We start from the raw sequence: 27,050 nt of genomic DNA on the forward strand, positions 1-27,050 counted from the left end.
CCAGGCAAGTTCTTCTCATTTTCATTTAGGGAGCTGCCAATCCCAATAGTGGTAACACAAGTGCAGAGATGTCATGTAGACTATTGAGCTCAACTAAATGGGTCACCAGTAACATAATAATAACAGCAATAGCTACACCACACACACAAAGTAAATTGAATATGTTGTGATTCCAAATGACCTATTCTCGATGAAGGCACAATCTCTACATTTCTTTGCTGTACAGGAAATTCAGGCATACTGCATATCGGCAGTTGGTGAGATGGCGTGGGAGTTCATAGGCTATGTTTGGGTTCCACTGCAATCCTGTGCCGTCACAAAGATCTGGCAGACCTTTGAATCTACACATTGTACAGGTTTCCAGGATGTGATGTATTTGTGGCAAATAAAGACATTTCTATGTACAGTACACCTGAATCAGATGTATTTGTTATAATGCATTTCTTAACCTCAGTAATGGTTTTTAATGCATATTTAGGTTTTCACATGTATATTTATACATTGTATAGTATAGAAGATGGACTGAAAAGTTTTACAATATCATACACACACACACACTTGCCCATACAGAGTTTTTGTGTACAATTTTGGGAATCGGCTGTGAGGGCGTCGGATCATCTCCTCTTTTGGGGGTACTGGGTACACACTGCTCAACGGTGGGGGCGATGGCTGCCTCTCACGTGGAGAAGTGTCAAAGTCTTGCTGTAGTGTAGGTCCGCTTTACTTGTCCTTGCCCACTCTCTCTCACTGTTGCACAGTAGTGTAGTGCTGCCTATTGAAACATGTGGTAGAAATTATGGGAAGCGATGATTTTGTTTATTCTGTTAATAGTGATATTGAACGGGATGTCTTTCACCAGCAACATTCTGAGGTTACTGAGAGGTATGAAATTACCTGCTTAGGATGCCATGGTATGTGAACGGCTTCATTTTTGGCGCAAAATGGTTGATGACGTTGTGGATTATGAGCTGATGTCTGGTGACCTGATGCCATTTTCTTGATGTCCTTCACCTAGCCAGTGTCATTGAGGTCATCAAAGTTTCCGGCCTCCTTGTCTGTAATGACAGGATATACAGTATTAAGAACATGACATATCACTGTCGCTCAGTAGTAGTTTTCTACATCTTGTACAGACAGTGTAAAATAATTCTAATTGTTGGCAAATGAAATCAAACAGGTAATACTCAAGCACTGGCACATAATACAGTCCACTGAAAACCCCCCCCCCCGACATTAATGTTTTGCTCTCCGGCCACAGTGGCGAGTGGTTTTCCCGAGTCACTAACCACTCTGGTTTTCTGCTAGCCACATTTTTGCTCACAGTTCTTTTCATTATCATGCTAAACCAAGAGGGTTAGTGATATGAACACATAATTTCTATATGTACAGTGGCTGTCAAAAGTCTACACACCCCTCTTCAAATGTCAGGTTTTTGTGATGTAAAAAAAAGACAGAAAGACAAATAAATTCACAGCTTTTCCCTCCTTCAATTGAAACTATTAATCAATGCAATGCAATGCAAAAATGTACACGCCCTTAAATTAATACTTTAGTTGCAGCACCTTTGGCCTTCATTACAGCACAGTCTTTTGTGGGTAAGAGTCTCAGCATGGCACACATTAATATGGCAATATTCGTTCACCCCTCTTTGCAAAGCCCTCCAAATCAGAAAGACTGCGAGTGCAATCTGCCACAGTCAGTCCTCCTCAGATCACCCAACAGGGCTCCCTTCACTTAAAGTATGGTGTTATTGGGGTGATGTTTTGTGCCAAATATACCCTTTCGAATTATGACCGAAAAGTTCAATCTTGGTGGAGTACATTTTGCAAAAAACGTCTGTAATCTCCCAAATGCATGTGGGAAGATGTATTATGGTCAGGTGAAACCGAGGTTTAACATTTTGGACATAATTACAAAAGGTAACAACACCTCATTGCCAAGGTAACACCAAGCATAAAGTGAAGCATGAAGGTGACAGCATCATGCTATGTGATTATCGTTCTTCAGTTGTAACTGGGGCTTATGTCATGGAATTTAGAACAGTTCCACAGGGGCCATTGTAGTGGCATAAAGGGGGCGGGGATGGGCCAGTGAAGTTAAAGACCATATGCCTCTGCAGGGCTCTAAATTAACTTTTTCCACCACCAGCCAATTTGGCTAGTAGACATTTTTTCTTACCAGCCAAACAGAAGTTCAACTAGCCATTTTTTAATCTTGCCAATATAGGCTATGCGTTAGGATAGTTGTGTTTTTATTATTATTATTATTATTATTATTATTATTATGATTATTATTATTATGGTTATTTTATTCAAATTTCCACAACACATAAACACTAGGCCTACATAGGCTACTAGGTCTATAATAAGCATATTATAAATACTTTTTTGAACTTCTGCTTTATTTTTACCTTATTTTTACCTCTGAAAACAATTAATCACCAGCCACACACACAACAGACCTTTAAACCAAACACACAGCCAAACACTACAAAACCTCACACTCCAAGGAGGGAGGAGAGATGAGAGGAAAAGAAGAGGAGGAGAGGAGAGATCAACACACACACACACACACACACACACACACACACACACACACACACACACACACACACACACACACACACACACACACACACACACACACACGTTGTGCAATAATGGATATGATGTCGTGTGTGCCTATTGTGTGTTTATGTGGCCTACAGTATGATGCTATAGGCCAAGACACCATTATTTCCTCCAGGAGCTCTTCTCTACCATGCGCAAGAAAATAACAAGAAGCCTACGCTATGTTTAACTAAAAGCAAATAACATCACGGAAATGTTCACTTCCTTTGTTACTTCCATAGCATAGCGCACGTAGCCTACTCGCACGGGCATAAGGTCTGCCCTTCTTTCCGATGGCGTGGGCTTTCCAACTTAGTTGCGTCAGGACTTAAAACATTTCAGAAGACAACTGACAGCTACGCTCACACTACTCTGACAGCCCGTTCTCCTCCTCTGCCCTTGTCGCTATTTCGTTCCACAACACTCATGTTATTGAAACTCTTCGCTCAGGTCCTCGCAGCTTAAAAAGGCAGCCTGTTACAGCAAGGTGCCGGTGTCAGTGTCGGTGAATGCTAATAGTAACAGTGGGCCTAATAGTGACGTTAAAAGTGGTGGAGCGAAAGCGACAGGAGCAGGGGAGAGTTGCCTGTCAAAATAGTGTGAGCGCACAAGAGCTCTGAAATGCGTTCTGTCCTGGCGCGTGCAACAGCAGCACGTAGTGGCTGCTGCTTCGGAAAGCTCACGGTGGGGTGGGGTCATGACGGGAGTGTTTATGGGTAATGTAGGAAATCTCACCGTATCGTTGTCAAGCCGCCGTTTACCGTTCACAATTTACTGTAGGCTACTCGGGCGCTACTAGCCAAATGGGCGGGTAGGTATTTTTTTCCACCGGCCAAAATTAATTTTCACCCGTGTTTGGCGGGTTGGCGTGTGTTAATTTAGAGCCCTGTGCCTCTGTGAATAGATGTTATTTCAGGTGCTTCTTGAACGTAGCCAGTGTGGGGGCCTGGCGTATGTTGGGAGGTAGACTGTTCCAGAGCGTGGAGGCAGCAACACAAAAAGCTCTGTCACCAACAGTACGGAGTCTGGCTCGGGGGATGATGAGATTGTCCTTTTCAGAAGACCGCAGAGACCTGGACTGGGAGTGGGAGAGTTCAGTCCTGTATGACACGGAACATCTGTTGGGCAATCTGAGGAGGACTATGCAGATGAGATGCATTCGCAATCTGTCAGATTTGGAGTACTTTTTGCAAAGATACGTGTACAAATATTGTCACTTCTATGTTTGCCATGCTGATACTCTTACCCAAAAAGACTGAGTGCGGTGATAAAAGCCAAAGGTGCTGCAACAAGGTATTAGTTTAAGGGTGTGCATATTTATGCAACAATGTTAATAGAAGTTTTTTATTTTCTATTCTTCCCTTTTAAAGCTTTAAGTTTGTTTTCTGTCATTTTTTTACATAACAAAAACCTGGAATTTGAACAGGGGTGTGTAGATGTTTACCTCAATCTAACTGCTTCATCCCGTTTCATCTTCCGTCTCGGATTGATGTTGAGGAGCCTGGTCGGTAGCATACCTGCAAGTGCTTCTTCCACCGCCTGAAAATAAATAATGCAAGAGGGAATAATATAGACCGATTGGTAAGAGTATGCACCAAGCAGATGAGCTGTCTGCTCATTTCGAGAGCTGTTAACGATTACATTACGGCCATAGAAATAAGGCTGGCTGCACTGCTGACAAGTTCATGAATCTTGATGTAACAGTGCACATAATTTTAGCATCAACAGGATGTGACGCAAAAACGTACATCCATTCAACAGGGCAAATATTTGATGATGTTATTACCATCTTATAACAATGACGACTTGGCCTGTATTATAGTTCTCAGAGTCGGCAAGAATGCCCAGCTTCCTGCTTGTTTAGCATGACACAGTAGGTCATGCTCGCATTAATTAGTTAGCCTACTAGCCTACTAAAGGACTTGTATTTATAATCAACATAAATCCACCGCCAACAACTGAACTAGCCTAGTGGTCTATTTACATGTCAAACATGGTCCACACAGCACAGAAACAAAAGAAAAGAGAAGAGAAAACATTGTAAGCTGGTCTTCGCCATTCACACACTTTGACAGTGTTTCCTAAATTGTGGCAGACAAATGTCTTTAGAGCAAATACCTACCTAGGCTCTTAAACAGCACCTTCCTGCATTCTGGCGTCCAACTTCAGGAATGGGTCATCATCTCTGTATGACAGCATGCACAGAATTAGTGGTCAATATACAACATTTCTATAAAAGTAAGAGTATGCACATCCCACCTCGCTGAGGCCAGGTGCAGGACAAAGGCGCGTCTAATAGTGGAAAAGAGTAGAAGTCCGCATCCTGTGGCTCCGCTTTGAAAATGTATTCAGGTCATACAACCATGAAGACCCTGTTGGGGGTCAGCTGCTCTATGTTTCCCACAGCCCATTGGTCCCACAGCTTATTCTTGCTGCTCCATGTTCCCACAGTTATTCCCACAACTATTCAAATATAGGCCATATGTTCCACACCTGTTTATTGTTAACACTACTACATAAGCTTGAGGCAGTTTTGAAAACTATCTCTGAACTACAGGAAGCCACATCTTGAGCAGTCACCTATAGCAGAAATGACAAGATCTGAAACGAACTGACTAATTTGAAAGAAAGGGCCCAGTGCATTTAAAAAGAGAATGCAGACAGCCTATTTCAGGGGACTCAGAAATACTAGGCAGGGCACAGCATAGAGAGAGATCCAGGAGCGGTGGCGTTTAAACGTGACAGAAATCCAAGTTAAAACTTTAGAAAAGTGAGTTATTAAAAAGTCACTGGACTCGGAGGGAGGAGCAGGCGTGTTTTTCTCTGCCTTTCACACTGACAGCGTCGGCGTGCGCGACCAGTCCTGTTCAAAACCCTCCCCACAGCCAAAGCTATCATGCTACTTTGCCATTCATTTGAAGGAGACACCGCGGAACGGTGCAATTATCTCCAGCACATACATTAATTCTCCAGTCTTGTCTAAATTTAAATTTAGGCTATTTCTATGGCGAACTATTCTCAGTTTATTATTATTATTATTATTAGAGGGTTGCTAAACACATGTCAGTTGAATATTGACTGAACAAACTAACCTCGGTCTGCGAATGATGATTCTCCTCTTTGGCCTCTCTGAAGTCCAGGCGAAAGTTGGCACAGCATCCTTTATAAGCTTTGTGATAACACGGGTGGTCTTTACAAAACACTGCTTCTCAAAGTGCTCAGAGCAAACCTTGGTCTCAGCGTTGATCTGTAACCATAAATACCAGGGTATGCATTTTAGTTCGTTAGCAAAACAACTTGATTTTGGCACAAGTAGGCCTACGCTACTGGTTCTGGTAGCACAAAATCAGTGGCCATCGGATCGCTTACCACACAATTAAAAGCCTAATCTTGAAATAGCGATCTGGAAATATCATATAAATGTAGCGTTGTGTAATTACACATTCATATTTTTTATTTCACCGAGGCATTCGCGTCATTAGGCTACATGAGTCATGACAAGTTTGGCGAGCTAGCTTATTTGTGCTAGCTAATGCGTATGATTGAACATAATTTTGCATCTTACCTTGAAATATGGACCAGGACCCCTCTAGATGTGATTTATACATCCACGGCGAAGTGCCTGCTCTTTGGGGAAACGGTGGAAAGTCTGTCCACGGTAGGATTTTTTTTTCTCTTTGAGGACGAACATTTGGGCACACAACAGTGAGGCGCCATGACAGCTGGTGCGTTGCCGAATGTACCCCTGAAGTGTACCCCTCAACGTCTTTAGAACGTTCCGGGTGAATAAGGCGAACATAGACATAGCATATTGACACAATGTTTTCATCCACCAAAAAATAAAATGGTTTTACGAATAAATATGTGAATGCCCTTGTCAGCAGCAGCCGTGAGTTGCGTTTCAGTTGTGTTTCAATTAAAGGTGGTCAGTTGCAGTCACCGTAGCAACGATAGTCAATCAACAATTGAGATCTGAGCTCTCTGTGTTTAACTATTATGGACTAAACAAACTTCCGCTTCATTTGTTATGCTAACCAGTGGGAGGAGATAATTTAAATATTCATATTTCTGCTCGCGCGCGTGAGGAAATTCATGTCACCTCTCGCGCGTGAGACGGTGTTTGCGCGCGCGTGGCAGCGTTTGCGCGCGCGCGCAGAGCAAACTCGCGCGCGCGACAGTGTCTACGCGCGCGCGCAGAATAAAATACCTCGCGTGAGCAGTAAGTGGCGCTCGTGGATGTTTTGTCCCGATTATAACACCATACACTTTAAGAGAAAATATTTCTCATGTGTCAACATTTTCGAGATTATTTTTCTCTGAATATTTTCTGAATATATTCTTAAAATGGCCCTAATATGCTTACTGTCTGTATCTGCCCAGAATTACGTTACACTAGGATTGTGCTGTTATGTCATTGGTCTTGAATAATAAGGGCCTTTCCCATTACTAATCTCTACCCCTATCTCTACGCCTTCCCCATGCCCCTCATGCTTTCCAACGAAGCTGTAAGGTGCAGGGCTTGAAACGCAACCGCTACGAATTGGGATATCCCTTCAACAATCAAGGAATGACACTCACAGCTGTCATTAATTCCATGCATTAGGTTGACGTTAATAGCGATTGACAGCTCCCCCCATGTCGTCCTACCTGTCTGGCGAGTACAACCAGATGATGGAGGACCTCTGGAAGCTTTTGTCCATTGGTGGTCAAGTAATCAAACACAGCATTGATGGCCACTGTCCGAGATGGGAGACCAGGGAAGCGATGCTGCACCATCAGCTCAGCCATCTGGAGAGGAGAGAGGACGGCCAGCGCTTGCAGCTAGGGGTGGAGAGACGCAACAAAGGAAGAACATAGTTAGGGGATATATAGGGCATATATGCCGTATACAGTAGATGGCAGGATGGGAGGTTATTATGAAGTGATTAGGAGCTTAAAGTTAAAATCAATGATACAAGATACAACTTAAAAACAAAACAGTCTGGAGTGGCAAGAAGACGCCCAGGAAAGGAAAGAGGAAAAAAGAGGGAAGAACATGAGTACTGATGGTAGACAAAATGAGAGAAGACAACGCTTCAATTACAGCAACTACACCTCTTCAGTCAAACATGCATGTGTGTGGCTACTGGGTGCATAGACCTACTGGATCAAACATGCATGTGTGTGGCTGCTGGGTGCATAGACCTACTGGATCAAACATGCATGTGTGTGGCTGCTGGGTGCATAGACCTACTGGATCAAACATGCATGTGTGTGGCTGCTGGGTGCATAGACCTACTGGATCAAACATGCATGTGTGTGGCTGCTGGGTGCATAGAGCTACTGGATCAAACATGCATGTGTGTGGCTACTGGGTGCATAGACCTACTGGATCAAACATGCATGTGTGTGGCTGCTGGGTGCATAGACCTACTGGATCAAACATGCATGTGTGTGGCTGCTGGGTGCATAGACCTACTGGATCAAACATCTTGTTGAGAGTGAAGAGATCCTGGAGAGGCACCAAGATGGAGAATCGTCCAAAGTTGTTGAGGAGCCATTCCGCACTGTTATTAGAGTAGCAGGCTGCAACTGAAAATCAGGGGGACCAGAGGGTCACTTCATAACCATCACATTACATGTTAGTCACATAACAGCTGACGGATAGGAAGGATTACGACATAAGCCAAGGAGATGATGTTGTTATCCCAGATGTTACTTACTGTAGTAGTAAATTTCACGGCAGAACAATCACATTATTACACTAACTAAAAAGTACAGCTTCACAACATTTGTCTTCAAGTTCACAAGCCTGATGGGTCCAACATATTGTCAGAAATAACGATAATATCATCCAAATAGAACCATCCTCTCAGTCAATAAACAATGTAGATGTTCTATGAAACTGAGACAGTGTAAGGCAGTGATTCTCAAAGTGTGGTCTGGGGACCATTGGTGATCCGTGACAGAGCTCAGGTGGTCCGTGAGGGGATTTTTACTTTTCCAAGAGAAGCTACTTGGACTACTTGGCAAACATACCTAAGTGAATTAAATTCAAAGCAATGCAATTTTATCCAACTGGAGTGTATGCTGTTTTGTACTTATTAAGGACTGTGACCTATTGGTAGAAATATGAGAGACAGATCAGTGTCAAAGGTGTACATACTATAGCTGTTCCTTATTGTGTGCAGTCTAGTGTTACCAGTACAGTTCTTACCTGTACAGTTCTTATCTGCACAGTTCTTACTGGGACAGGTGTTTGTTCTTACCTGGATCAGAGCAGTTTGGTTTGGGTGACCCAGGGGGCACCTGGGTGCCGTTTATCTCCTGTCCCTGGCTGTTCACACACCAGCAGTAACCCGTAGACCCGGAGCACTGGAGCGGCCGGAACCGACCCTGCTCATCACACTGAGGCACGAAGGCTCCGATTAAGCCAGAAGCGTTGTGTCTTTCTCGCTCACACTTTGTCATGTTACTCTCTGGGAAGGGAGTAAGAAGAGAAGGGAACCAGGAGAGAGGGAACCAAGAGAGAGCCTAGTGAGGTACTGAGGACACGGGAGCAGCCATGGTGTAATGTGGTGGTTCAAAGAAAAGGGGGGCGCACCTTGCATCAATTTTTTCTTAACCTCTTTCTGCAGCTGGGGTCGCTGGCGACCCTATTCACTTGCTGAAAATGCTTAACTACACCATAACAACATTGCTATGACATTACAGAGAGCCATAGTGCTGCGCTAAGGGGTTAATAAAGAAGAAAAAATTGATGCAAGGTGCGTCCCCCTTTTCTTTGATTCTAAGTATTCATTTGGGACAGCACCCTTAAAAGTTATCAAGAAACCTGAGTGAAGCCTGCTACCTACTTGATTTGTAATGTGGTGGGTCCCAAACTGGGGGTCAGGGCCCCTAAGGGGGTCTCAGAGGTATGGAGGGGGGGCGGGTCGCCGACAGATGTGTTGGAATCACGATAAAAAAGCTTTTTATAATGGCTGTCTTAGAATAACCGTAAAGTATATGAAAGTAACAGTGTAAATCACTGTATTTCCTTTAAGCTCATTTTGAACTGCACATGCGCGCAGGCAAACCAACCAACGAAGAATGAGCAGTCTGAATGAGCTTGCCGCTTGCCCTTGTGCCGATGCGGCGAGATGATTGGATCAAAGACAGCGCAGCTCAGTAAGCAATTGTCTCTTGTTGCCGGAATGGCTGGAGATGTGTAGGCACACACCATGTTGGCGTTACAAATTGACCCCCTTCATTTCTATGGACGCTTTCTTGAGTGTTTCGTCTCCTCCTATAAAACTGTGTCTGACACACAGTAAATGCTGAGAAACTACATTGAAATACTAAATCAACCTAGTGCAATGATTCTCAAAGTGTGGTATGGAGACCACTGGTGGTCCGCGACAGAGCTCAGGTAGACTGTGAAGAGAATTCTACATCTCCAAGACAAGCTAGCAGTAGGCATAGTTACAAAGCTAAACATACCTTAAGTATTATTCACCACACCACTTATATTCACCACAATAATACAGGCTTGTAAATGTGAATAAAATGTAAGTTATCTGCATCGAAATTAGTAATGTGAAATTAGCACCCGTCAACTGTCGATTCAGTTGACAGGTGGTCCCTGAACATTTTTGGGTGGACAAAGTGGTCCTCGGTCTGGAAAAATATGGTTTTTCGAAAGATATTAGTGGGAAAGAGGAAGATATGAGGTGGTGTTGGGGTCAATTTAATACACAGCAAAATGCAGTGTTGGGTCGGCTCCACACTAGAGCGAGGCGGATTGGCAGCGAGACGAGTAAGGTCTTCCTGCTTAGTTTTGGCCGGCGTGTTCTACTCTGCCTTTCACACCAAGAACGTCGGCGTACGTGGCCAGTCCAAAATCCTCCTCCCCCACCCCCCACAGCCAAAGCTAGCTCGCCAATTCATTTGAATGGGACACCGCCGGTCGCTGCCGTCCAAAATTCGCTCGAGTTCTATTTTCCAAATGCAGCGCGGAGCGGTGCCGTCTCCCGCGCCGATACCGCCCGATTACCGCCGGTTGGTGTGGAAGGACAGATCTATTTCTATGTATTTTCACCACCGCTTCCGTCCCGCGACGCTTCACCGCTCTGGTGTGAATTAGGGCTTATTGCAACACTCTGAGAGTACTCAGAGTAAATGCAATCTAGAATATATTAAATAGACTCTAAGTGTTGAACTTGGCATTTTTATTATGTAGCTGTGTGATAATACCTGTTGTTATTTTAGTCAGGAACGGTTTGATGAAGTTGTCAAGAAAGACAACTCTGTGTGGCCTAGGAATGTGGTCAAACTGCTGGCTGAGTTCTCGCACTCTGAAAAAGAAATAAACAAACAAAATAGAAAAGGAATGTTGGATATGTGTAAATGGAGCAACCTGTAATAGTTCTGGCAGACCATGTAGTCAATGCGCCCTTTGCCTATTGGCTGACGCTGATCCAACCCATACAGCCGTCCACAAATCAACTGTGCTTTGGTTAATCAGCTACTGCTTGCAATTGAATGCTGGCATGTGGCGCGCTTCATTTTAACTACGGAATTTGTTTTCCCGTCACTGCTCTTTTGCTGCCTCTTTCGCACCCACCCCCTCCCCTGCTCCACCAGACTTATCGTTGCCAAACAAAGTCATAGTGTTGTCAGTGCTGCTTGCTCTGTTCTAGGAGGTATGTTGGCTTTCCAGCTAAATGGAAGGCATTCCTCCTGAGGATGCTGCTGTTCCCTGGCTTCCATGGAACTCATGGAGAAGTTCTAAAATGTATCTATGTATCTATTTTTGACTATATGTATGACTATGTATGTATCCACATATGTATCTACTTTTGACAAGAGTGGTTCTGACGCAAATAAAGTCGAATGTCCGCACACTTGATCGTTTTACTTTCGGTGTAGCTTGTATGCTATTTAGGTGTGCTTTAAAACATTACTAGGTTACACCTGCCTAACGCTCACGGAAGGGGACAGAGCCTCAGTTGAGAAACTAACTACAAACTTAAAATGTAGTGATGGTATACATACAAGTACTGGTAAGTTTCACAGGTGAGATTGCTGCTGATGCACCGCAGAAAGCCACTTGAGGCGAAGGGTAGGAACGGTCTCAGGCTTTCACCAAACAGGCCGGAGACAAACGAAATGTTGCTCCACACCTCTTCATCAAACCTGTCCAATAGAACGTCTCCAAGCACGTCCAGTAGATTTGTCACAGATGGACCACCAACTGTCAGGGACTAACACAAAAAAGCATATAGAGCAGTATGAGTTTTCAAATGATGGAGAGGACAAAGGAGATAAGGCAGCTATGCAATTGTAACAACAAACATTAGACGATTGGAGCAATCAGAGTGGGCAACCTGCCCCTTTGACCAATGCTAGAAAACTTGTCTTTTGTTGACAATATCAGTTGTTGAAGTGTAGAAAAATGTATTTTGGCTATACAATATCATATCATCATTTGTATGTCAAATATTTTATGACATATAAAAACTGCTCTACTTCATATAGCAAGAAAGAGCATTGATAAACACAATTACCATGTTGGAGACCATATGTGAGAACATCACAAGAGCTTCGTCCAGAACATCAGATGTTTTGGTGAGGAGCAGCTTCCAGGTCTCCCTGGAGTGAGTCATGTTGCTGGACAGCTTGCAGACCAGCAGGTGGGCCAAGTTATGGGCAGTGAAGTTGGTCAGCTATTGGAAAGGATAAAAGTATTTACATTTGTGTATGGGGCAGTTGGGCACGATGTAGAGTATATATACCAGACTATATGTGAAATATATAAAATGCTTTCTTCTTTAATGAGGTGTTTTATAGACTGTGAACACTTAAACTAAAGTGTTTCAAAGCATGTGGAAATTGACTATAGGCTATTGCAGGACATTCACATATGAATGTGAATGCCTAAAATACATAGGTGGAGTGCAATGAGTAGTTGGGATTGCCCTTACCCAACTGACATTTGATAAATCACTATCACATGCAGCCACCACAAAAGTAAATTGGCAAAGCGGTGTGAGTAAGTGTCCCTTACCTGTGAGCAGGCATACTCTGTCAGGGTGTAATTACAGGGAGCCTTCCCTTCCCTCAGGTAGTGCTCCAGCTCAGAGCTAAAGAATGGTCAGAAGAAGAAGAAGAAGAAGAAGAAGAAAGGTTATTCATATGAATACGACACTGTTCATCAAGAGAGCCGTCATAAATTAGTGTAAAATCAGAGGAGGCCACACAAGATTGACCAAGTCTTGGCATGTTGTTCAGAAGAATGTATATATGACATGTATTTGTATTACCAACATGTCTATGTAGTAACAATGTAAGTACAGCTCTGCCAATTCCTGCAAATGTTCAAAGATCCATGCACAGCTCGAGTGCTGGTAAACGCTACAGTATTCAGTACCTCAAAGGTAAAAAAAAAAAAAAAAGTCTACCTCACGCTTGACTTTTCACTCCCCTATTCAGTCTGAACAAAGTGCCTCCTATGTGTTGTTTGCTCTGAAGGAGTGAAAAGTCAAGCCAGTGTGCGGTAGACTTTTTTTCTCAATTCCTGATTTTATTTCCTAAAATTACCAAAGCATATTCAAGTGTAAGGTATAACTTTATAGATTTATTGACCATCTTACCTGTTAACTCCTGCACAGATTCTGCTTTCTGTCGTTGAAATAAAATAAGATGAAATAAATAATAAGATATAATAGATGTCATGCAAAGGCAGGCACAGATGCAAATCATTACTGTAAAGTAAACTGAGAAGAAATATTAAGTATTTCATTCAACTAAGTATTAAGTATTTAAATATGTTTGCGTCATCTACAAAAAAGTTAAACTTACCATTGAAGAATATCTCTGGACACTTTTTCAAAAAAGTAACACAACAATGCAAATTATTTGATTTATTGAGCTATAACATGTTAAAGAGATATATCTTGTTTGAAGGTTTTTATAATGGTTTACATACCTGGGCAAACACTGGCATTGAACAATCTGGCAGGAAGAAAGGATAAAGGATTAAAGGATACATTTAAGACATTATTATAAATATAAGCAAAGCTATAGTATGTACAGTAAGATCCTTTGCAGCCATAATTGTGCGTGCGTGTGTGTGCGTGCACGTGTACTTGTGTGTGTGTGTGTGCTTGCTTGTGAAGTGATTACCTGTAGGTTGCCTTAGATTGTTAATTGCTGCCAAGATCTCGGATTCCATGTGAAACTGAATATCATGCAGCTTTCGAACTCTGTAATATCCAATTACAATGACTATTATTATTATAGTAAGAACCAATAACCTTTTCCATTATATTGCGGGCCATATAATGTATCCATAAATATATCCATAATATAAAAAACCCTGTGCTAGGATTACAGTAAATAATATGCACAACTGTTGTTCCGAATTTCAAGTGATTACTTACATGATCTGGTAGGTCTCACAGTCCATGTCCATCTGTGAATCAGTGAAGCAATTAACCAATCAGTGCAACTATCAACTACCCTTACAAAGAATCAAGTTCTTCAGGTCAAGGGTGTAGCTAGAAATGGAACGAAAATAATACAGGCCACCAAATCCATGTTATGAGGAGGGGCAAGACACTGGCAGCCATCCATGTGAGCTAATTTTTTGATCGACAGCAGTTTCCAGCAATCAGAGGCTGAGCCCAGCTAGGTTTGCGCAGTCAGGTTATAAACAAAATGTAGAACCATCTATACTGCCCTACAAAGGCAAAGTGCAGTAACTATATTTTGTCAACATTGAGTTTAAACTGAAAATGCACTTATTACGCCCCTTTCATCTTCAGACAAAGCCTTATGGAACTCTTTTCGAGATATTGCTATGTCCAATTAGCAGCAACTGCAATTAGGACTGCTCATAGACAGGACTGCTCAAGACATGGAGGACTATATAAAATTTGTCATGGCCCATCGTAAATACCCAACCTAATACTTTGAAGGCCCTTTTCTCAGTTTCAAAGTTGGCATAGTTACTGCACTTGGGCTTTGTAGGACAGTATAGTATAGTGCAGGGGTAGGGAACCTATGTATTTACGATGGGCCATGCCAAATTTTATATAGTCCTCCAAGGGCAAAACATAAACATCGTAATATTTCATGTGAAACTGTGTAACATTAAAATGATCTGATATCTGATTACGCTGTTTATGTTTTGCTCTTGGAGGACTATATAAAATTTGGCATGGCCCATCGCATGAAAAAGGTATCCCACCACTGGTTTAGTGTCTTTAGATTCTATAGGGTCCCTAAAACGCACCCCCATCTGCCATGGAACCATGCACTACAGTAATTATTTAAGCAATAGTAAGTAACAGTAATTTTAGTTTATTAACCCTTTCATGCAGACACCATGAAAAAAATGTGCAAGATTTTTTATATATTGATTTTCTCACTCATAATGGAGCTAATATGAAGAATCTTTTGGAATTTTTCAAAAATCTCTTTTGATGTGGAAGTTATTTTACTGTCCACATATGTGGACACTGCGCATCAAAGGAGTGAAAAGTTATATAGGCCTATACTGTATTTCAAGTTCAAATTAAGCTGTTTTATTCATTTTTATGGTGTTTTATGCTATATAACAACACAATATAACACTTTAACACCATATATCACTGTAATTAACCAACAACAAAAACATATATATAAAAATAGCATTGTTTATATAGGCGGTCATAGAAAAATATGTGGGAAATTCTTATTGCATGCAAGAAGACAGCCAATGCTGGTGAACAAAAAGCTCAGTTTGATTCAGCATGTACTCTAGCTCAATCTTACATCATTTATGTTGTCCCTGTATAAAAGGTAATGTGAAATTTGCCTCCAGACACATGCGTTCTGTAGTCATTCATCAGCATTTTCAAGTATTTTCTGTAAAAAATAGTGTTAAATAGACCCCCTATTATAAATGTAAGTTAATTTACTTACTTTCCATGTTACCTTGTGTCATATTACAACATTATATGACACTTATGCATTATACATTACACTATTTAAGGAACAAAGATGAAACAAAGAGAAAAAAAAACTGTCAATTTAGCAATATTTACATACACAGCTATGGCAAGATTTGTGGGGAAACCTTGTTGTATGTGGAAAAAAAAAACCTTAAATTCTGATGAAGACACATCTGTATTTGATTCAGCATGGATTCTAGCTCAATCCTACATCATTTATGTTGTCCCTATATGAAAGGTAATATGAAATTTGCCTCCAGACACATGCGTTTTGTAGTCATTCATCAGCATGTTCAAGTATTTTCTGTGAAAAAATAGTGTTAAATAGACCTCCTATTATAAATGCAAGTTATTTTACTTACTTTCCATGTTACTATATGTAATATTACAACATTATATGACACTTACACATTATATATTACAGTATTTAACGAACAAAGATGAAAAAAGAGAAAAAAAACTGTCAATTAAGCAATATTTACATACACAGCTATGGCAAGATTTGTGGGGAAACCTTGTTGCATGTGGAAAAAAAACTTCAATTCTGATGAAGACAGATCTGTATTTGATTCAGCATGTATTCTAGCTCATTCCTACATCATTTGTGTCATTTTGTGGTGAAAAGAAAGAAACCCGAAATATGCCTATAGACACGTGCGTGAAACACTAATTTTAGGTAGTTTTTCTTGAATTTATTAAATTAAAAGTGTTAAAATGTGTTAAATATGTTAAAAATAATTTATTTTCACACTATAATCATTATAAATGCTCATAACATTAAGTATTTGCCCAAAATGAGCAGAATATTCTCACGGTAATCATAAATAATATGTTTATCATTAGACTCCCTTGATGCGCAACGTCCACATACGTGGACAGTAGCTTTATATTGTATAAAAACCTACCTTTATTGTAAATTTGGATTTTAACAACATAGACTTCTCAAGTGAACTGTACTAAACATCATAATATTTTTTAAAACCTGAAATTGCCCTTTGGTGTGGTTGATTTTCAGATATAAACATGCTTGTTATGGTCATAATTCACATCGGTGGATTTCTTAGATTGATGATGTCATCAAACACTTAATATTTAGTGCAAAAAGTTATAATTGCTGTTAAAGTATTGTAATGAACCTCATGGTACTTCCCATATACAATTTGGAAAAAAATAACCACTATTTACCTATCTAAAGTGGGGTTAGAATTACTGTCCACGTATGTGGACACCGTGCATGAAAGAATGTGTGAAGCATGCACTAATACATAAACTGTCCATAACGTACGTCATGACTGAATCTCACGAGGTGGTTGAGCACTTGGGGTAGATCCCTCTCCACAGGGTCTGTGAGCAGGTGATCAAAGACGCGGTCCACCAGCTCCTGTTTAGGGGGCAGCCGGGGGAGGGGAGCCACCATCAGCTCTGCCATCTGCCTGGGGGACAGCATCCCCATCACCTCCATCTAGAGAAGACATGGGACACGCACACACACGCACACACACACACACACACACACGCACACACACACACACACACACACGCACACGCACGCACACACACACACACACACATATGCATGCACACACACACACACACACACACACATGCACACACACACACACACACACACACACACACACACACACACACACAAACACACACACACAAAACACACACACACGCATGCACACACACACACACACACACACACACACACACACGCACACACACACACACACGCACACATGCACACACATACACACACACACCAATAATGTAATGTGATGTACTACGTCTTTGGTTCTCTGAGTGCATGTCTTTGAGTGTGGTAACAAAAGCTGTAATAAAAGAGTGTGTGGTCTCGTCATCTTCAAGAACGCATCTCGCAACTTGCACCTGGTGTACATTGGTTCCTCTTCCAAAACTAGATATAATGAAATATACTGTATTTTGTAAGTAATGGTGAATTCAGGTAAATTGGGCCACTTTTTTCATATAACGAATGGCCCAAAGTGGCCCAATTTACCTGAATTAACCCCTACTTTATAAACAAGTAAGGACTCACAGCAGAGAAGATGGGATTGATCATGTACAGGTCAGTCAGTTCAGCCATGGGGGCAAAGTGGCCCAGGTTCTTCACCATCCAATCAGCACTGCCATGAGACGACGCCACACACCCAGGCTCTGAAGGAAAGGATCAGAAGGAAATAATCAACTACATTTATAACACTATTAGTTTATTTATCCCAACATTAGGCAGCATGGGTTAGCGGGTTAGGGCATCAGACTTGTAGCACAAAGGTTGCTGGATTGATTCCCACGCTCGGTTGGTGGGGGGGAGTAATTAACCGGTGCTCTCGCCCATCTTTGTCCATGACTAAGGTACCATTAGATGACGCCACACAACCCGGCTCTGAAGGAAAGGATCAAAGAGAAATGTCCAGAGCAGGTGGCCAAAGTAAAAGTAGAAGTAAAGGGCGAAACCTCCCATAGTTTCCATCCAACTAGAGATGTACAGGATCCAAGATCCGGTTCCAGATCCGGCAGGATAATAGGGTTTTTCAGACTATCCGGATCCGGAAGGATCTTAAGCAGTGGATCCGGTATCCAGCAGTTACCTAAAAATCAGGATCTGGGGCATCTCTACTTTTTACGTAGCCTAGGCTTTTCAGTCAGTCTTTCACAACCCCAATCGCTGTGTGGAGTGAAAGCCCTTGGGAAGCGGCCGTTGAAGGCAGTGTGGCAGTAAGCCAATGCGTCTGAAAAATAGTGTGCGCCAACGTAATAAAAAGGGCCCACGTGTGGGAGTTGGCTATATGTTTCAACCCTTTTGTAGGACCCGGTGTCCGGTTCCGGATCCAGCAGGATCTTAAGCAGTGGATCCGGTATCCGGCAGGATCCTAAAAATCAGGATCCGGTGCATCTCTACTTTCAATACAAGTGACTTCACTGACTAACTGGTCTACAGTTACGATGTACCTGATGCTGCGCTGGTTGGATCAAAACTTTCGGAATTCTTTTTAGGTTTTTAGTTTTTTCTGTAACAACAATGTCTAGGCATCATGTTGTGATGTACTGTACTACTGTGTGTTAGTGAAAATAAAGCTCACCTGTGCTGTTGGGGTTGGACAGGTATGTAAGTAGCCTATGTGATGTCTGTGCCCATATTGCATGCTACAGGGATGTGTTGTGATGTATACTGTATATTTGTCAAAATAAAGAAGAATGTCCGCACACTGCTCCCGTGTTGCTTTTTTATTTTTCTCAAGTAAGTACTGTATATTTGTCCCCATATTGCATGCTAGAGGGATGTGTTGTGATGTACAGTGAGGAGAATAAGTATTTGATCACTTGCTGATTTTGTTGGTTTGCCCACTAATAAAGACATGATCAGTCTTTAATGTTAATGATAAAATGTATTCTAATATGGAGAAACAGAATATCAAAAAGAAAGTCCAGAAATTAACTCTATAGAATATATATTAATTGATTTATATTTAATTGAGGGAAATAAGTATTTGATCCCCTGCCAACCATTAAGAGTGCTGATCCCTCAGATCAAACGGCACTTCCAATCAACTTGTTATCTGAATTGAACAAAACTGTTAATAGTAACCTGCATAAAAGACACATTGAATCTGCAGAATCAGTCCATAGTATCAGTCAATCAATCAAACTAAACTCGCCAACATGGGACAGACCAAAAAGCTGTCAAAGGATGTCAGGGACAAGATTTTAGAACTCAAGAAGGCTGAAATGGGCTCCTGGATATTAAGGAGCAAACTGTTGGTGCATTTCTTCCAAATTTTAGGACAAACAAAATGATTACAATCATCAATCTTAGGCCTGTCTGTGGTTCCATACAAGATTTGACCTTGTGGGCATTCAATAACCAGAAAAACAGAGATAAAGCACTCTAAAACTGTATAGAAAGAGCTAGGAAATGATCTCAAGACAGCTGGGACCTCAATCCCTAAGAAAACTATTGGAAACAACTCAATACCACAGTGGATTAAAATCCTGCAGTGCATGTATGGTACCCCTGCTTCAGAAGGAACCTGTTCAGGCTCACCTGAGGTTTGCCAATGAACATCAAACTGGATTAGGATATGATTGTGAGGTGCTGGAATCAGATGACACCAAAATCAAACTGTTTGGCATTAACAAAACTCTATGTGTTTGAGGAAGAGAAATGCTGCCTATGATCCCAAAAACAACACCTTATCCAACATCATACATGAAAGTGTTAACATTATGTTTTGAGGTTGTTTGTCTGGCCAAGACACAGGACAACTTCACATCGTCAAGAAATGGATGGAGGGAGACATGTACACGTACAATGCTGCATGCCAATGTCTTTCCCACCACCACTAGACTGAAGGTGGGTCATGGATTGGCCTCGCAATATGATAATAATCCATAACATACAGCCCAAGCAACAAAGGAGTTGCTCAAGCAGAAGCACATTAAGGTCATGAAGTGGCCTAGACACTTTCCAAACATTAACCCTATAATAATCCTGTGGAGGGAACAGAAGCTAGAGTCATACAATTTAAATGATTTAGATATGATCTGCAAAGGAAAGTGGACAAAAATCCTTTCTAATATATCCACAAACATTGTCATTAACTGAAAGAAACATCTGAACTCTGTACAAGAAAACAAGGGCTTTGCCACCAAGTATTTTGTCTTCTTTGACTAGAGGGGTCAAATACTTATTTTCCTCAATGGAATACAAATCAATTAAAATATATTCTTGAAAGTTATTTTCTGGATTTTCTTTTTGATATTCTGTCTCTACATATTAGAATACATTTTATCATTAACATTATAGAGTGCTCAAGTCTTTATTAGTGGGCAAACCAACAAAATCAGCAAGGGATCAAATACTTATTCTCCTCACTGTATATACACGTATTTGTCCACATATTGAATGCTATAGGGCTGTTTTGTGATGTATTTGTCCCCATACTGCATGCTATAGGGATGTGTTGTGATGTATTTGTCTCCATATTGCATGCTATAGGGCTGTTTTGTGATGTATTTGTCCCCATACTGCATGCTATAGGAATGTGTTGTGATGTATTTGTCCCCATATTGCCTGCTATAGGGCTGTTTTGTGATGTCTGTGCCCATATTGCATGCTATAGGGATGTGTTGTGATGTATTTGTCCCCATATTGCATGCTACAGGGATGTGTTGTGATGTATACTGTATATTTGTCCCCATATTGCATGCTACAGGGATGTGTTGTGATGTATTTGTCCCCATATTGCATGCTAGAGGGATGTGTTGTGATGTATATTTGTCCCCATATTGCATGCTATAGGGATGTGTTGTGATGTATTTGTCCCCATATTGCATGCTACAGGGATGTGTTGTGATGTATTTGTCCCCATATTGCATGCTACAGGTATGTGTTGTGATGTATTTGTCCCCATATTGCATGCTAGAGGGATGTTTTATGATGTATTTGTCCCCATATTGCATGCTAGAGGGATGTGTTGTGATGTATTTGTCCCCATATTGCATGCTATAGGGATGTGTTGTGATGTATTTGTCCCCATATTGCATGCTACAGGGATGTGTTGTGATGTATTTGTCCCCATATTGCATGCTACAGGGATGTGTTGTGATGTATACTGTGTATTTGTCCACATATTGCATGCTACAGGGATGTGTTGTGAGCCCACCTGTGCTGTTGGGGTTGGCCAGGTAGGGAATGAGGAAGTGCTGCAGCACCATCTCAGCTCCTCCCTCATGCATGTCGTCCATGTGCTCACCCAGGGCCTTCACACTGGGTTCAAAAGCAAATATAATATATATATAATAAGACAAAGAAATGTGTTTTGGTTATCTACACCAGTGTTTCTCAACCTTTTTTAGGCGAGGCACCCTTTCAATTCATGAAAAATCTCAAGGCACCCCAAACCAACAAGCCGTAACATGGCATTGCATCCGATACCACACAAGCTTAGAAAAGTAACACATTTGGAGACGTTCAAAGTTGCAGCTTTATCTCAGACAGGCTATATAAAGGCCATACTGTGGTGACATAATGACTAAACATTAATTTATTAATTTAGACAAATATGTATTATATTACAGTGCATACTTTATTTATTTATTTAGGTCCGCTATGTTACCGCGGCACCCCTGCGGAGGGCGTGCGGCACCCCAGGGTGCCCTGGCATCCTGGTTGAGAAACACTGATCTACACCAGCAGTCATCTTTATTCATACCAAGGATCACCTCCCTTCCCCTTGAAAACCAGGCTTTAATTCTGCCCATGTTGATGATGCAGTTATACAAGTTAAGTCACTTTGGATAGTTTTTCCCTCAGCTTATATAATATGTGATTCTATAATACCATGTAGGCCCATCTCACTTTGAGTTTCTCAAAATCCCCTAGACAAGGACCACTTACAGTACGGACCTCTTTGGACACACATTTGAATGTTTTGCCCTAAGCATTTTCCCCCAAAAAACACGGTAACACTTTATTTTAAGGATACATCTATTAGCACTAATACATACAATGTTAATACCTGCATAAGTAACTTGTAAAGCATGTACTAAGCAAATGCTAAGGCCTACTAGATCAGGAACATTGTATGTATTAGTGCTAATAGATGTATCCCTACAATAAAGTGTTACCAAACACTACTGTGACTAGGCAAACTTCATTTAATGGATGGGCTGTGTGCTTTCTAGCTGTAAACTTACAGTGACAAGTGGTACATCATGGTCTTTATAACCACTTCGAAAATGTAACAATCTTAGACGTTCAGTTCTTGGTAGACTTCACAGGGTCAAGGTGGGCAGTAGTGGCCTTAGCTTTTACAACACAGTTCAGTGTTTTGTTAAACTATGCTATTATGATAGCATTGGCAATTTATTATTGCAATTTAATTTAAGACTATATATTTTCAAGTTACTTTACCATATTGTGTTTGAGGATATGCTTACAGTGTTTGATCATTTATTGGACGTATGACATTCATTATGTCTTAGATATGTCTGAAACAAAAAAACTTGTATTGTTATTGATCATATATTGTTATGTTTTAGTAAATGTCTACGTACAGTTCTTGGTAGACTTCGCAGGTGAAGGGCTTGCCACTGAGGCAGGACAGGTACTCTGGCGTGATGGAGGGCAGCAGAGGTCTCAGCCTGATCTGGAACCAGAGCTTGATGAAGGACACGTCTCCGTGGTTCTCCTGCGTCATTGGACCCGAGAGGATGCCAGCGAACGGCGAGTCAGGAGAACTGAAGTCCTGAAATGTAGAACAGACGATATAGCGAGCATATTATTTAACAACTTTGGAATCCATCACAGAGATGATCTTCTCTAGGATGCCAGAAAATGGTGAATCAGGGGAACTGAACTTCAAAGTTGAGCAAATTACATAGAGAATATAGAAACTTGTAGAAACGTCAGATATTATGAATGCATCGGGCATATTTTGAGTTTGGCATCTCAACTTAAAGCAGATTCTGTACTGCAAACGGTAACATCTTGACAATATAGAATGCAGGGAACCTTAAGTTTTAAGATGTAGAAGAGAAGAGAACACAAGTTGAGACGAGACAAGCCGAGACAAGACAAGAGTTATTCCCTACCGCCACGAATGAGTGGAGAGGAGAGGAGAGGACAGCACAGCCACTAGTTTCAAATAAAAAGAAGAGAAGAGAAGAGAAGAGAAGAGAAGAGAAGAGAAGAGAAGAGAAGAGAAGAGAAGAGAAGAGAAGAGAAGAGAAGATTGAAGAGAAGAAAAGAGAAGTGGAGACAAGAGAGCAGCATAGAATACAAGACAAGACATGTAGACAAGACAAGAGAAGAGAGTTCCTCCATACCATTTGAGAGAGCTGGCCCAGGAGTGACTCAACAGGAGAAGCGAGCTCCATCACTAGTTTGAAGAAGGTCTCCTCAGTCAGACTCAGGTTGGTCTTCGCTGCACAGTGCATCACACGAGCCACCTCCTCCACTGCATCAGTTAGCTACACACACACACACACACACACACACACACACACACACACACACACACACACACACACACACACACACACACACACACACACACACACACACACACACACACACACACACAAGAACAGACACACACACAAGAACAGACACACACACACACACAAAATCATGTTCATTAATACAATATTCAACTATCTGTGTATCGTGAAGTATGAACACAACAACATAAATGATTGGCAAGAAGGAAAACAAGATAGCATTGATGACTTACAGCACATGAACGGTCATCGATACTTAGGCTGCAGATATCATAACCCACGTCACTCTCGTCTGAGCCGATGTCCAAACCGTTCTGAATATGGCTAAGGAAACACATGGCAAAACACCTCAGAATTAGTGAAGTAATGCTTCCCGATGTTTCTGTTCACATGCTGGTGCGACAATGAGGAATGGACTGTTATCTTACAATACTGTAGGCTGTCGAACACTTGCAGTGTTCTCTCTCTGTATCTTACAATACTGCTGGTTGTCGAACACTTGCAGTGTTCTCTCTCTGTATCTTACAATACTGCTGGTTGTAGAACACTTATAATGTTCTCTCTCTTTATCTTAGAACTACTGCGGAACATTACCATAGGCTGTGGAACACTAATGTTCTCCTTCTGTATCGTACTGTACATCAGCCTGTAGAACATGTTCTCTCGGTGTGCCTTACACAAGACTTTGGAACGCCTGTAGTGTTCACTCTGTATCATACAATGGGACTCATAAAAACTAGGGTGCTTCGTCCGGACGTGCCTACGTCACTAGTGATGCGTGTCCTCGTTGCCGAACTGCAGTGGGCACTGCACTGGGACTCACTAGTTTCAAACGAGCGATTTAGGGTTAGGTTTAGGGTTAAAGGGACACTCCACCGATTTTGCATTAGGCTTTCCATTGCTAGACACCCAGTCATACTTTTGAATGGTCTTGCAAAAATCTCTCAATTCCCCCTGAGATAGGAGAAACACGCATTCATCTTTTAACACTTACTCTGTCAATGATGTAAAAATGGTCATTTTGCATCATCGACAGAGGAAGTGTAAGAGAGGTGGATTTCTGTTGAGACTACAAGCCTTTTTCCCACCTTTTCAACCCCGCCCATAGGGGGTTGGACCTAATGCTCTAACAGACCTATCACAGATCAGTGTCCCAGTGCTTTTGAAATCACTGGCATTGAGGCTCCAGTAAGCAGTGTTGCCAGATTGGGCTGTTTCCCACCCAATTGGGCTGCTTGGGATGGCCGTCTGCGGGTAAAAATGGCATTTTACAGGAAAACTCGCCCAATCTTTCCCATCGACATCAATAGAATTGGGCGGGATTTTTTGCTTCCAGGCGGGTGTTGAGCATCTTTTGGGCTGGAAATCATCAGCCTCATCTGGCAACACTGCCAGTAAGTCACTGGCATAGCTGGAAAGGAGAAGCTGGAGCACACTGCAGCTTAGTTTTCAAGACTTTATTTTGTGCACACACCCGACCAACGTTTCTGTGTTGCTACACCTTCTTCAGAGTCAAATGATAGCAAGAGAGAGACACACATTTCAAGACTTGACATTCACAGGTGATCCCACTTGGTTTGGCTAAATTGGTCTCATCTCATTGCAGGTAATTGACCCCACCCCCCAACACCAGGACAAGATTGCAGACAATTAGACAGAGAGGCTTCGTAGAAAGGCATTTTGGATTCATACTCTAAATTCAGTGGAGCCTCAGGGCATAAATGAGGAACACAATATGTCTTGCTCTCTGTAACAAATTGTTCCAGCATCGCGGCTGTGGTCTTGTGATAATTGTAGCTGTATTGACATTGTTCTTTGTGTATTGTTTTTTTCACTTTTTTATTTTGTTTTGGGAAGTTGGCAAGCTGTCTAATTGTCTACAATCTTGTCCTGGTGTTGGGGGGTGGGGTCAATTACCTGCAATGAGATCAGACCAATTTAGCCAAACCAAGTAGGATCACCTGCGAATGTCAAGTCTTGAAATGTGTGTCTCTCTCTTGCTATCATTTGACTCTGAAGAAGGTGTAGCAACACCGAAACGTTGGTCGCGTGTGTGCACAAAATAAAGTCTTGAAAGCTAAGCTGCAGTGTGCTCCAGCATCTCCTTTGTCTGTCCCACTGTGATGCACCTGCAAGCTGAGTGAGGGAAGATGCGTAGAGTCCCAAATAACTGGGTGTGGCCTGTGGAACTTGAGCATTGCAGTGCATTATGGGGATTGTTGTCACAAATCCAGAAGCACTAAAAAGTCATTTTCTGCCTTTTCTTGGCCAAGAAGGCACCAAATTAGAAATGTATGTTACTATTCTACTATAAATATGACCCACTTTCAGTAACATATTCATGTCTCCACCCGTGGAATGCCCCTTTAAGGTTAAGGTTAGGGTTAGGGTTAGGTTTAGGGTTAAGATTAGGGACGGTATGGACGGTTGTCATGGCAACGAATCAAACGTTGTATTCAACAAGGACGCGCATCACTATTGTGACGTAGGCACGTAATACCGCCTCCGGACGAAACAACCTAGAATTTCATTGTCCCATCTTACAATAGGCCGTAGAATATGTCATGCTCCATAGTGGTGTTTCTCAACGGGGGCAGTACTTAGTAATTGGGGGTCATTAGTCCATTTCATTTTTTAACACTAAGGGGGCCTTGGCAGGCTTATGTTGAAGTCAAGGGGGCGTTGGAAGGTTTGTGATGAGACCAAGGGGGCGTTTGTTCAAAAAGGTTGAGATCTGTAGGATCTTACAATAGGCTGTGGAACACTAGAGTGATGTTCTCCGGGATCTGCGTCTGGTTGTGAGGCAGATAGCGTCTCAGAACGGGAACCACGGCGTGCTCGAACCAGTCGTTGATGTCCAGGGGGTCAAAGGAGACCTGGCTCTGGTCCGGTTGGGTTTGGTTCTTGTAGGGAGCAGCCAGTTCTGCTAAGGTCCAGTTTATCATGGCCTGGATCAGAGTGGCACTACGCATGGTGGTCAGGTCGTTCTATAGGCAAAAAAATATATAGAATATATAACAATTATTCATTAACATTAATGATTTAATTATTATTGATGCCAACATTAATATTATTGATTACTATAATATTACTGATGTCAATAATAATAAAAGCATAGCTGTGAGGTTGTGCATCCGAAATCAAAAACAGAATTATTATGAAATATCGCACTACACAATTTAAGAGACTAGAAGATTCAATGTGACTTTAAAATGATGATTTAGTACAGTGTAATAGTCCACATGTTTGTGAGGTTCTGCTTGTATGGATAGGGCAGGACCAAGACCAGAGCAAGTAATAGTTTCTGTAGTGAAATGCAATTACACATTTAGGCTTACAGCAATAGTGAGATATTGCAGTTATTCTTATGGTATGAATTTTAATATAAAATATTAGGCGGTAAATAGGCGTAGAAAATGCTATAAATAATAATCCAAATTATAATGGTCCAAAT

General features: G+C 41.6%; 1 protein-coding gene and 1 long non-coding RNA gene across 3 annotated transcripts in view; both read right to left on the reverse strand.

Moving 5' to 3' along the window:
- LOC134449623 (uncharacterized) overlaps positions 1-27,050 on the reverse strand; it is a 93,384-nt gene that overhangs the window by 44,872 nt on the left and 21,462 nt on the right. Inside the window, exons 12-30 of one of the 2 annotated variants that reach the window (XM_063199656.1) lie at positions 26,345-26,583; positions 23,830-23,920; positions 23,423-23,566; positions 22,652-22,842; positions 21,259-21,362; positions 17,631-17,749; positions 16,851-17,027; positions 14,012-14,043; positions 13,755-13,834; positions 13,558-13,583; positions 13,431-13,452; positions 13,223-13,250; positions 12,637-12,712; positions 12,137-12,295; positions 11,625-11,833; positions 10,824-10,924; positions 8,858-9,067; positions 8,068-8,180; positions 7,257-7,430 (exon numbers count right to left, since the gene is read on the reverse strand). In XM_063199656.1, the coding sequence (XP_063055726.1) occupies positions 7,257-7,430; positions 8,068-8,180; positions 8,858-9,067; positions 10,824-10,924; positions 11,625-11,833; positions 12,137-12,295; positions 12,637-12,712; positions 13,223-13,250; positions 13,431-13,452; positions 13,558-13,583; positions 13,755-13,834; positions 14,012-14,043; positions 16,851-17,027; positions 17,631-17,749; positions 21,259-21,362; positions 22,652-22,842; positions 23,423-23,566; positions 23,830-23,920; positions 26,345-26,583 (2,295 nt within the window). Of the gene's footprint in view, positions 1-7,256; positions 7,431-8,067; positions 8,181-8,857; positions 9,068-10,823; positions 10,925-11,624; positions 11,834-12,136; positions 12,296-12,636; positions 12,713-13,222; positions 13,251-13,430; positions 13,453-13,557; positions 13,584-13,754; positions 13,835-14,011; positions 14,044-16,850; positions 17,028-17,630; positions 17,750-18,675; positions 18,688-21,258; positions 21,363-22,651; positions 22,843-23,422; positions 23,567-23,829; positions 23,921-26,344; positions 26,584-27,050 lie in introns of those variants that run through there. The other variant, XM_063199666.1, reaches the window with a different exon arrangement.
- On the reverse strand, positions 132-6,509 carry LOC134449633 (uncharacterized). The gene is made up of 6 exons (XR_010034977.1): positions 6,175-6,509; positions 5,702-5,856; positions 4,732-4,794; positions 4,054-4,148; positions 895-1,055; positions 132-772 (listed from the first exon to the last, which is right to left on the reverse strand). It is a non-coding gene; the product is annotated as an uncharacterized LOC134449633 (long non-coding RNA).

Source organism: Engraulis encrasicolus, chromosome 1, assembly GCF_034702125.1.
Source record: "Engraulis encrasicolus isolate BLACKSEA-1 chromosome 1, IST_EnEncr_1.0, whole genome shotgun sequence".
NCBI lineage: Eukaryota > Metazoa > Chordata > Actinopteri > Clupeiformes > Engraulidae > Engraulis > Engraulis encrasicolus.